Here is a 12,946-nt window from a genome sequence, read left to right as displayed (position 1 = left end):
TCTCCGCCGCTACTCCGCTATACATTGCGTACGTTGCTATACACAACACCCCCAGCCTCCATTTAATTTCTGAACAAGGGAGAGGGGAGCATGTATTAAAAAGCGATGAATAGCGGAGTAGCGGCGGAGAAGGGCGATGAATGCGGCAACGGCGGCAAAAATAGAAGCTAAAAATCACTAAAGCAGCACAAATTAAATGGCGGGAGGATTCACTTAAAGGAGGTAAAAAATTTCAAAGGGCTTCGATCGCGATGCCACAAAAACAAAAAATGCCTAAAATTGAACAGAGAATAATAATTTCAGGTTAGATTTTCAAAAATCCAAAGATGATTTTTCTGTGGAGAGTCCTTTTAAAGTCTGAAAATAACCAATCACAACTCAATAAATGTAACCTCAGTTTTTAAACCAACAAATAAGATTATATAAAACTTTGGGTACCAGTGTAATTTACAGTCCAATGTCACCTCCCCCTTCCTGGATGCTCTCTAACTTTGGTAAATGAAATCACTCTTGTAATAAATGTTTTGCACTGAACCAAAGTTTTTTTCTTGTGAGAGAGCTTTGCACAATTACTATACTCTTTAATCAAAATAAGGGTCCTGGGACAAACGTCGGAGTAGACAAACATTGGAGTGGAAAATTAACCTCACCTAACCTATATTAAACAATCTTAGGTATAGGTTTTTGATATATCATTTGAATATTTATATATTAACCTAACCTAACCTGTACAGAAATACCTAATCAAATCAATATTTTAACACTCCTGCGTTTGTCCACTCCGACGTTTGGGACTCCTGCGTTTGTCCTGGAACCCAAATAAGATTTGGCATTGAAAATTAATATCAAAATCATTCCATGATTATCGTATAATACAAGTAAATTATTTTTTGACAGTATGGCCTCGATACTGATTAATATTCGCTGAAATAGAACCGGTTTTTATCCATATGACAAAATAAAAATTAGTTTTGATGGCCTTGGTCAACAAAACTGTTATTAATACAACAATTTTCATTTTACTATCCACGGAAAGCTGTCTATAAAACGATGAGATAAATAACTATACTTAATAAATCTTGTTTTAATTAAGAGGACGTGTGGTAGACTTTTCTGGTTTGTTGGAAATCAATTAATCTTACATGTGTGCTCAGACATTTAGGGATACGCAAATAACAAATAAAACTAGCGGCTACGTCCCTAGCACCTAGTGGTTCTGTAATCGAAGGGGATTGAAAAATAGCTTAAAACCATCCCAAGACTTAAAATAAAATAGCCTAAAACCATCCCAGAACCAATCGGTTCAGCAGTTATTGAGATCTTAAGCCTTACTACTTTATGTAATAGGACTAACGGCTACGCCCCTAGAAGCCTTTAGGGGCACATGTGAGGGGAAGTTTTAAAAAGAAAAAGTAAAAAAAAAATTTTAGGGGTGAACTTTTTTTATTGGTTGGTAGGGTGAAGATCCCATTTTCCAAAATAATTAAAAACCTTCCCTGGACATATAAGGAGCTTCACCATATCGCTTTAACAGTTAGCACGATCCTTCGCAACAGACAAAAAAAGCTTACTACTTTATACAATAGGAAGGATAGGATATGAAATTAGGATGACAATCATAGATATACAGACAAGGAGATTTAGAGAGCATATGTTATAATAAAAAGATATAAATATATCTGAAAAATCACGAAACCTTTCCCCCTTATTTTTTTTATATAAATTTAATACCTATACTATGTAGCATACCTGACAGACTGACGGACAAAGTATATTAAGCACTAGATGCTCATTGGTACAAGGAATCTTAATAAAAAATATCCATCTATCTTGTTTAGCAGCTAAGAAAATTACAGTTCCCACATAGCGTTACGGACTGGCTGACTGACGAATGGATAAAGTAAGTTATATAGTAGCTTCGCTACTAACAATATTTAAAAAAATAAAGTTACGAGTGAATTTTAATAAACCGTAGCAAAGTATTTTTAGGTTAACCGTTAAAGAATCTCCAAGAGGCAATACATATTCAAATTTTTTAAATAAAAATAATATTACATTATTTAAGAATTTATATACACATTAATGATCCCTTTTTCACAAAAAATCTTTTATATGCGGTAAATAACTTTTATCCTCCATTAGGAGTAATATTAATATTGGTTATTTGGTTGCTTTTTAATCAATATTTACAGATACTCGTAGTTTTATCCTGATACTAAAGTAACAGGATGTTTGTCTGTGTGTCTGTACCGAAGGATCTCGCTAACCGCTGTACCGATCTGGTTCTTCTTAACAGGGTAGCTTATCATAGGTCCCGGGAAGGTTTATAACTATTTTGGGGGAGGGTTCCACCACCCTCCCAAGAGAAATCACAATAAAAACGAAAAAAATTGAAATATTTCCGCCGCATAGTGTCGCTTGCGTAGTCGCGCTGCGTAGAGACATGGATTTAACAGCTGATAACATAGACAAATTATTTCTCAAATTAGAAAATATGCAACTTTAAAGCATTTTGAAATCCTATTATATAAAGTAGCAAGTTTTTTTTTGTCTGAAGCTTAAAATTTCAATAACTAGTGAACTGATTGAGTTCTCCATTTATGTAGGTCCTGGAATGGTTTTAGGCTATTTTATTATTTACATTTAAGTCTTGAGATGATTCTATGGTAACTTTTCTTTCCATCAATTCCCCCTTAGAATACAGAGGCCATAGAGGCTAGGGGAGCAGCCGCTAATATTCAAAGATAGAATTAACATTTAATTTTTATTAATTAATTTTAATTCAATGGTTAATTGAAAATTTAATTTCAAATCTTGAAGAATTGAGTCAACTTTAGTTATCTTAAGGGATAAGACAATGAACGATGAATTAATGTTCAAACCCAATCAGTAGATTAAACTTATTGTTAAGTTAGTAAAAAATCCTAATATTTTATAAGCATTTTAGAATAGTTCTACGACGTAGGGAGGGAAGAGACTAAAAAAATACCTAGTAGTACCCAAAGTTTTACAACCATGTTAATCTTATTAGTTGGCCCAAAAACTTTGGGAACTTTTATTGAATTTTTATTAGTTGGTATAGTGTTTAAACTTTTTAATTAATAATCTAATCTATAGAATTGATAATTTTCTGGACGAACCCCAATCTGTCCCACTTTGAGAAAGACGATTCCAGTGACGTCATATACGTTTAGGGAAGGGGGGAAGAAAATCTCTTCCCTTTTCTCCCATCTCTTTGGAAGAGATTTTCTTCCCCCCTTCCCTTTTTCTTTCCCGAAACGTATATGACGTCACTGGAATCGTCTTGTTCAAAGTAGGACAGTTGGGGGTTCTTCATTTTCTGGACTGTCTTTGGGGTTGCTTATCTATTTATTATCCATCGCCTTATCCCTTAAAGCCTCTGTCCAATACGGAAATAACTAGCTTGTATGCAAAAAAAAAGAAGGAAAAAGTTTTCTCTTGACATCAAAGTTTCAAGATGTATTCTTTCACTCGAGCAAATATTTCATTCAGAAAATATCACAATACCAAAATATTAAATATGATTAGTAAAACGAAAATCAAAGACAAACTTATCCAAAAGTGGCGTAGTAAGCTTATAATTTTGGATAATAAAACACATATGTATATAGTAACCTAGGATCTTAACTAAGCTAGAAAGATACATTTACTATGAATAAGATTTATAGTTTACATAATCTGTGTCACTTATAAGCCCCTAGAGGCTAGGGGCGAAGCCGCTAGTTATTATAAAAAGTAATAAGCTTTTTTTGTCTATAGCGAAGGATCTCGCTAACCGCTGAACCGATATGGTTCTCCTTTACAATGAAGCTTCTTATAGGTCCTGATATGGTTTTAGGCTATTTTTCAACTCTTTCATATCCATTCAAATAAAAAAGCCTCTAGATGCTATGGGCGCTTTCGCTAGTAAATGTAAAATGTACATGTAGAGGAGAGGAAGTTATGCTGAAAATGTTTTACGCTAAAGATTGATCTATTAATCTGTATTTCTAAAGTTAGTTTTTTCTACAATTAGTATCAGTATGTCCGTCCGTATGTCTGGAAAGCTCTTATATTTACCTTTAGGCCTGGATAATCATTAGGGTCAGCTGGTGAATTTGTATTCTCCAAACACATTCTGAGTATCCCCCACACTAGTATCACCAGGCCGGGAACACCTTAACATTTTTATAAATTAATATTCCATTGGACCCTCCCTCCAATAACAACGCACTTTAAAAAAAAGTTCCAAATGTTCCAAATACCATAGAAGGGAAATCCCCCATTTACAAACATAAATATTTGCACATAATGTGAAAATAAAGACTCATTCAGAGCCAATAAATTTTGCACAAATGCATTTTCATTCAAGGAGTGGGGACAAAAGACCAAACAATCATAACATTGCAAAATATTTTGGTTTTTGAAAATACTTTTTTTTGAAATCCTTTTTTAAATACAAAATTATATAAAGCTAACAGGGTGTCTGTCTGTCAATTTATCTGTTTGCATGTACTGAAAGATCTCGCTAACCGCAAAACCGATATGATTCTCCTTTAACGCGTAGCTTCTCAAAGGCCCTGGGAAGGTTTTTTTAAAGTTATTTTGAGGGAAGGTATCACATCCCTTCCTAGAGAAACCGCCCCATGAAAAAAATACCCCTCCCCCAAAAAATATTTTTTATATTTTAAACTAAAATTGAAAGTTAACATCCAATAAATATTTTTTTTGCGTAATTTTTGCGTCATTGCAAAATAAAACTGAGGTGCCCTTTTCAGTTTACTTGACTTTTTAACTATTCGTTATATTCGTTGCATAGATGAATTGTTTGACTTTTATTAAGTTTGAAAAGAATAGATAATTTTTTCCAGGAAGACTTGTCTTTGGCCAAAATAGTTTTAAACCTTCCTAGGACCTATTAGAAGCCCCACTCTAAAGGAGAACCAAATCGGTCAGTCGGTTAGCAAGATCCTTTTTATGGACAGATAGACTTAAAGACATCCTATTACTTTTATATAATGATAAAGGAGAACCATATCGGTCAGTCGGTTAGCAAGATCCTTCTTTATGGACAGATAGAATCAAAGACATCTTGTTACTTTTATATAATGACAAAGGAGAAGAACCATATCGTTCCAGCAGTTAGCGAGATCATTCTATACAGACATACAGACTCTCAGACATCCTGTTACTTTTATATAATGATAAAGGAGAACCATATCGGTCCAGCAGTTAACAATATCCATTGGTACACTAATACCTAAAGAGTCTCAGAGATCCTGTTACTTTTATATTATGATAAAGGAGAACCATATCGGTCCAGCAAGATCCATCGGTACACTAAGACCTAAAGATCCATTGGTACAGAAAGACAACGATTTCTTGACATCCTGTTACTTTTATATAATGATTAAGGAGAACCATATCGGTCCAGCGATTAGCGAGATCATTCGATACAGACATACATACTCAATGACATCATGTTACCTTTGGTCTGGCAGTTGTGAGATCCTATGGTACAGACATACAAACATCCTATTATTTTTATATAAGGATACTGTATCGCTGTCAAGGTTCCCCTTGAGTTTTTTTTTGTGTCGTGTTCTATGTGAAAGCCCATGAGAAATCCTTTCCTTATTCCATGTAGCAAAGACGACAATTTTTCTCCGATGAATGATCAAGCGCGGCATGTACCCAGTTGACGATTACACCGGGTTTTAAAAAAAAGTGTGAAACTTACCCCATCCAACAATAAGAAAATGTTTATGTTTAATGTTGGCCAAACTCAGCGGAACTTGAACTTGTAAAAACAGATATAATCCTAAAATATAAAAATTATTAGAATAGTGTTACAAATAGGTATGTTGACGGCTACGCTCTTTGCGTCTAGATAAGATAAGGCAGTGAAATGGTATAAAACCATCCTTACTTGGTTAGGTATAATATTCTAGCAGTGTCCAAACTTTTCTACCATAAAATTAAATATTCATAGGGTTAATTTTGTTTATTGTGATTAGGGGAATACAGAATCAATTTATTGTCCATTGTTTTATCCCTGAAGATTAAATTTTAGAACTACTTGCATTGAATTAATGAACGAATTTCAATAGTTGTAGAGAAGCGACGCTTCTCAATATTAAGTGCAGACATTTGTACTGTCAATGATTCGGACATGACGTTAATTTCTTTTATGTTTTACTTAAAACTTTAATTGATTAACGTTAAATCATGTGAAAAAAACCATTCATCAAAAAAAGTATTCACTTTGAAAATTGTTTTACTTTTTATTTCTACTATAGTATAGTATGCTATCCTATAATCCTTATAAAAAAGTAACAGGATGTTTGTCTCTGTGTTTGTCTGTATGTTTGTCTGTGTGTTTGTATGTTTGTACCGAAGGATCTCGCTAACCGCTGAACCGATCGGGTTCTCCTTAACAGGGTAGCTCTTCATAGGTCCCAGGAAGGTTTATAACTATATCTTGGGGGAAGGGACACCCCCAACCCACCCAAAAATGAAAAATACCCTTCCCCCCAAAAAAAATATTTTAAAAAATTATTTTTCTTTTAAATCTAATATACAAAAAAATTAGGTTGATCAAACCTCTTGGGGCATAGCCCCTAGAGGCTAGGGTCGAAGCCACTAGTATAAAGTATTGTACACAGTTTTTTTTATCTGGAGCTTTAGATATTAACCTGAATGTATTGAACTACTCAGGGAAGCTTCATAAAATATCTTAGGGTGGATTTAGGCTATTTTTCTGATATCTCCTATTAGCTAGGTTTAGTTTTATAGGGGCGATTTCTCTTGGGAAGTTTGAGATACCCTCCCCAAAAATAGTAATAAACCTTCCCTGGACCTATAAGAAGCTTCGCAGTACAGGAGAACCATTTAGACCCAGTGGTTATAGAGATCTTAAGCCACATACAAGTAGACATCCTGTTACTTTATATTAGGATTATAAAAAGATTGGTTTACCTTCAAGGAACATCCAGAAAAACGTCGTGAGATGGAAGTAACTGAAAAAAATAAAAAAAATAAGAATATTTCTTGTATTCATTCGAATCCGGTGGATAGGAACCGGTTCTCATCCACACGAAAAAACTATGTCTAGCATCGTATTATATCCAGTTTTCTACGAATATAGAAATGTACAATCATAAGATTAAAACTAGTTTTTTTAGCCGGTGCCTTAGTTTTAATCTTATACTTGTACATTCTATATCCCCGGAAAGCCGTTTATAATACGATACGAGAAATAACTATTATTTTATTAAATTCTAAAACATTTTTGAGGGGTTATTAACACCTCAATAAACCCCTCTTACGAGAATATTTATGCCCTTTATTATTTTCATAACTTTTTTTATTAAACACTCTATCTATTTTTGCTTCTTATGCTTATTGGTACTTTTGTGGAAGTCATTGCACCCCGTAAAATAATGTTTGTTTTAGCAACTCATTGTTTTAATTCTAATTCAAGACTTATATGAATATGATTAGCATATCAGGGCTCAGCAATAGAAAAATCAACGGAAATTAGGTGTCTACTTCTAAAGGCATGATAATTCAATTCTGACTGTCAGAGAGGGAAGGGACAATGGACTGTAAATAATACTGGTACCCAAAGTTTTTAAATTATATTATAATATTCGTTGGCTTTTGGGTACTTTTTTGTATATTGATTGGTTGAGTCTAAACTAGAAATATTTATCAAAAGATGGGATAGTTTTGTTTATCATTATTAAGGATATAGTATATCAATTTAGCGTCGATTGTCTTTTCCCTTATGCTCCATGCTATTATGACAATCCAACCGCTTCAAAAAAATATATCATGTACGAAATCGGGTTAAAATTGGCGGACTATTTGCGGCCGACCGCTGATTTGCTTAAGAGTTATTTATCGCATACATGATTTTTAAAGTATAGCTTATCACCGGTTTAAATTCAGTGGATATTAAGCGGTTTCAAAGCCATACTGGAAAATAGAATGTCACATAATTAAAACTTTAACTAAGAACATATGAATTTATTAAAACTTTTAACAATATAAAATTCATGAATGCTTGCGTGAATTTAAAAAAAATAAAACTTTGTATTTACAGCATGAATATTTTTTAAAGCGCAGAATTTCTACAATTACATAGAGTCTAAAAGTCTATCCTTCCGTCCGTCTGTGTGGAGGCGACGGATAGCTCTGTGTTCTAATTTAGTAGTGATAGAATCGTCCTATCGATCTCAATTTTTATCATGGTTCCTGTTTCAGTAGGGTACAATGTAGATGTGTAGCATCTCTTTTATCAATACTAGAAAGTCCGTATGTCTATTTTAAAAATTAGCATACGAAATACATTATGTATTATTACAAAGCCCAACAGTAATTGAGCAATAAATGTTTTAGTCGTAATAAAAATCCAGGAAAAAGGTATAACCAACAAGCGAAATAAATATAAAATAATAATTGGGGGACATATGTAAAGGTCGCCAATTCTACTATGTGTTGACCCCCAACGACAGCTGAAAAAATCAATTTAGGTTTCATGATTTTTTCGAATTAATTTCGTTGTTTGTATGTGCTGATATAAATCTCTAAATTATTTAGTTACTATGTTGAACGAACGAATGATTGTACATTCACCGGCCTGTATCTATATAGTAACTGTGCTTCTAAAAAAGGCAATACTGAAAATAAGAAAACATTTGCAAGAATTGGTCAATTGTGGAAGAACCTACATGTCATCTTTCCTAAATGTTAGGCAAAGTAATAAAGCATTCCAATTCAGATGGAAAAAACTATTTTTGATCAATACTAAGACATTTTATTAAAGAAAATATATATTAAAAAGAAAAATAAATCATACTGTTTTTTTTGTCTATGGCGAAAAAAGTTGTAAAAATATAAATATGCTGGCATCCTAGCAGGCTTTCCCAGTTATTAATCTTAATTTTCAAGTTTTATATCCACATCTTATGACATTATTTATCTTCATCAGGGCTTCCCATTATTCATTTACTTTATCATACAACAAAGAAAACAACATCCATAAGAGCAAAGCTTTTAATTAAGACTGTAGAGCAAACAAACAGTATTACTTGTAGAGTGTCAGAACTTAAGAATATTAATTAATCAAAGTCTAAACAAAATTATATATACTAGTTGTAACAGGAATCATTTTTCCAAAAATTTGATGAATAGGTTATCATACAATCAGTATGCTTTAAATAGTAGCTCCATGTAAATACTATAAAATAAGGTTGCTCCCTCTAAATTCAATATCATGAATAATTTATATTAATTAATTTTGCCTAATTTAGTCGGAAACTAAGGCTCGGCAGCCGTGATGAAGTCTCACCTAGAATCCGAAATGATTTCTTAATATTAAGAATTAACGGATGTATAAGTTATTTATCGCATAGTGATATAGACAGCTTTCAGAAGACATTAAAATATATTTCAGTATCAGTTCTCATCCAGCGGATATTTATAGGTTTTAAAGCCATTCTTGAGATATGTTTCCTTCTTTAGAAAACCGCCTTTTTATTATTTTTAAGGCACCCAAACTGAATTGGCGGCTTTTGTACAGTTAACATGCGGCTGCCGAGCCCTGTTGAAAACAGTCTACAAAACACAAATATTCAATCAAATCAAAAGTATTTGGGCTTCCTTATAATTAAGTTTGACCGCGAGGTTTTAAATAAAATAAATAAGATTGATATTTTAGGCTTGCATATTAAAGATATGTTTATTTATGAGTATAGTGTCAAGCTTCTCTTGAGTTACGTTTTTTTTTTGGGAGAGAAGCTCTATAATTCACTTTGTCAATATGTCAGTTAGTCAGTCAAACGAGACGCGAGAAAATGTGTTATTTTTCGCAGGCTATTATGATAGATGGTTAAAATTTTTTGGCGAAGATTCACATGTCCTGTTTAAAAAATAAACAATTTTTAAAAAAAATTTCGTGATTTTCTTTAAGATTTTGCCTATTATTTCTCTTTTTTATGACAATTTAACATCTGCTTTATAGATTACTTTGTCCATTCCATTATTCTTTGTGGTTTACTAATTATTGATGTTGTCATCCTTGTTTTTTTAAAAAATTATATTTGGTTCTCTACGTTTGTATATTTTAGCAGGGATCTAAAGGGATATGACAATGGCCGGTAAATTGGTGTACATCCACAATGATTACACGCAAAATTATCCCTTCTGTAGATAACGATTAATGATTGAAACGCTTGAACACTCAACTTGATGAACCAACCAATCAAAATTGACTAAAAGTCCCCAAAGTTGTTTAGCCAAGACTTTAGGGACTAGTGTAATAAACAGCCCATTGTCCCCTTTCTCTCTTGCATATTAGTCTATGCATGCTGCATATATTTATATATGTATGGCTAGTATTGAACGAGTATTGAATGAGTCTCTCTGGCTTCTAACTAGAATATGATTATAATCATAGCCAAATAACAAATCAAAAATATTATTAATCCCAACTCTTTCTCGGGAAATTTTTGTTGATATGGTTTTCATATTTCGTGCCAATTTATTTGGTTGTGTGAAATTTTATAATTTCACTCGTCTGAAAAAGTAGCGTTAGGTCATTTATTTTGAATTTAAAAACTTTGAAAACAAGAATAAGAATACACAGTGATGAAGAAATAGAAAAAAACTATTTCTAAGAACTGGGAATTTTTAAAAATAATGGATTATCATAAATTATATGAAATTTTTAAATTATTTAGGTAGTAAAATTTCTTCTTAGACTATACGCGAATAATCATATTTCTTTACACAATTGTTATTGTCATTATCATAAACAGATGGATGTACATAAAGAAGGACAGACAGAAAGAAAGACAAACAGAAAGACAGACAGAAAGACAGACAAAAAGACAGACAGAAAGACAGACAGAAAGACAGACATAAAGACAGACAGACAGAAAGACAGACAGAAAGACAGACATAAAGACAGACAAAAAGACAGACAGAAAGACAGACAGAAAGGCAGACAGACAGAAAGACAACAGAAAGACAGACAAAAAGACAGACAGAAAGACAGACAGACACAGAGCAGATTGGTTACTAATAACAGTAACACCCCTAAACATCATTGATTATAACAATTTTAAATCCTTATACTAAAGTAACAGGATGTTTGTCTGTTTCTTTGTCTGTGTGTCTGTACCGAAGGATCTCGCCAACCGCGGAACCGATCGGGTTCTCCTTAACAGGGTAGATTCTCATGGGTTCTGGGAAGGTTTATAACTATTTTGGGGGAGGGTACAACCACCCTCCCAAGAGAAATGACAAAAAATCGAAAATTTTAAAAATTTATGGGAGACTTCAACGTAACATAAAGAGGTATCGAAACATAAAGAAGTAACGTAGAGACTTTAACAAACAAAAACATCTAAAGTGCCACTAGAGGCCTCTAGGGGGCGTAGTCGCTAGTAAAAAGATAAAAGGAAATGCCGTAAGCCGATAAATAAAAGCAAGGATGACAACATCCATTAGTAGAAAAACAAATGTAACTGGACAAAGTGTCTTAAAAAACAGCTAAGTGACGTCATAGAAATGATCTTCCCCCTCATTTTTATTACGTTACATGGCTGATTTTTGAGACACTTTGTCCAGTTACAAACTATCATTGATTGCATTTGAGAACGGAATACATTTATATAAATTTGATGTTATTTAAAGCAACACAGACAGAAAGACCGACAGAACAAGTGTGTTATAAAGTAGTTTTACAATTAAAATCAGTTCAATATTTGTAGCCGAGTAAATCTTAGCTTGTTATCATTGACGGATATTTAGACAAACCGAAGAATTGACAAACAGACAGACAAAATGATAAATAAAAATCTGCGCTTATAAAAAGAAAATAGAAGTAACGGAATATTGGCTATTTCCTGACAGCTTAATACTACTATTCTTAAAGATATTTTTTGGATGACTGACACTCAGTAGACTAAGAATGTACGAAAGTTTTATTAAAGTATAAGGGCATGTAACCACTTAAAAAATAAAGTGAATATTTGTATTGTTAATTTTAGTAAAAAAGATATTTTTTAACTCGAGAAAAAGTACAAAATTGAACCCTGAATTAACCCACCGTCCGTTTTCATATAAAAATAATAATTTCCAATAAATATGTTTATGTATTGAATATTGATATTCATAATGCATTAGGTTTCTATCAAACAAGGATTATTTCTGCCAAAACAGGCAGTATTCGGTCCAAACGCAATTTCGTTGGTTTATATTGCACTAGAGGCTACGCTACTAGGGAAAGCGGTCAACTTTTTGTAGGGGCGATTTTTTCTTTGGAGGGTTGTGTTACCTTCCCCAATATAATTATAATCTTCCCTGAATATGTGAAAATCTATAATATAAAAGACTTTCCTGAATATGTGAAAATCTATAATATAAAAGAGGGAGAACCATATCGGTAAGTGATATCCTTCGGTACAAACAAACACACAGGTAGACAGACAGTCAAACTCCTACACATCCTGTTACTTTTACATAAGGATTTCTAACATTGATCTAATACTTTGGTTGTATAATTTTTTCTGAACTACTTTCCCCTTAACTAGCTCGAACTTGAAGTTGCTTTAGTTATCTGTTTAATTAAAGACAGTTTGACTTCCACAAAGCATTTGATCATATTTTTTTATTTGAAAAGATACAGTTACAATTATATTTGCATTTTATCATATACTTGGCCGCGGCTGGCAAAACTACAACAAATTTAATGATTATTTATGCTTGGAAAATTGTCTTTTATACGATACATGGTTTTTATTATAGCTTAAAACCTGTTATAATCCCGCGAAAATTAATCGGTTACGAAGCCATACTGTATAATATATTATTGAATAAAAGGATGCGCTCGCTTATTGTTGGGGTGTTTTTGAGTTTGAGTCTTGGGCACAATGTG

At 32.8% G+C, this 12,946-nt stretch overlaps 2 protein-coding genes across 4 annotated transcripts in view; both read right to left on the bottom strand.

The window, feature by feature from the left end:
- The window catches only part of LOC145329363 (pyrroline-5-carboxylate reductase-like), a 400,948-nt gene that overhangs the window by 263,691 nt on the left and 124,311 nt on the right, over positions 1-12,946 (bottom strand). The window lies entirely within an intron of this gene.
- Positions 1-12,946, bottom strand: part of LOC145329359 (diuretic hormone receptor-like) — a 117,563-nt gene that overhangs the window by 17,711 nt on the left and 86,906 nt on the right. For all 3 annotated transcript variants that reach the window (XM_080173433.1, XM_080173435.1, XM_080173434.1), the window contains 3 exons: positions 6,979-7,019; positions 5,741-5,821; positions 4,081-4,178 (listed from right to left, as the gene is read on the bottom strand). In XM_080173433.1, coding sequence (XP_080029559.1) covers positions 4,081-4,178; positions 5,741-5,821; positions 6,979-7,019 — 220 coding nt within the window. The remainder of the gene's footprint in view (positions 1-4,080; positions 4,179-5,740; positions 5,822-6,978; positions 7,020-12,946) is intronic.

The sequence above is a fragment of the Acartia tonsa genome, chromosome 10 (assembly GCF_053477335.1).
Source record: "Acartia tonsa isolate MP-2025a chromosome 10, ASM5347733v1, whole genome shotgun sequence".
NCBI classification, from domain to species: domain Eukaryota; kingdom Metazoa; phylum Arthropoda; class Copepoda; order Calanoida; family Acartiidae; genus Acartia; species Acartia tonsa.
The sequence above is the reverse complement of the archived record's forward strand: the minus strand, read 5'-3'. Positions and strand labels throughout refer to the sequence as shown.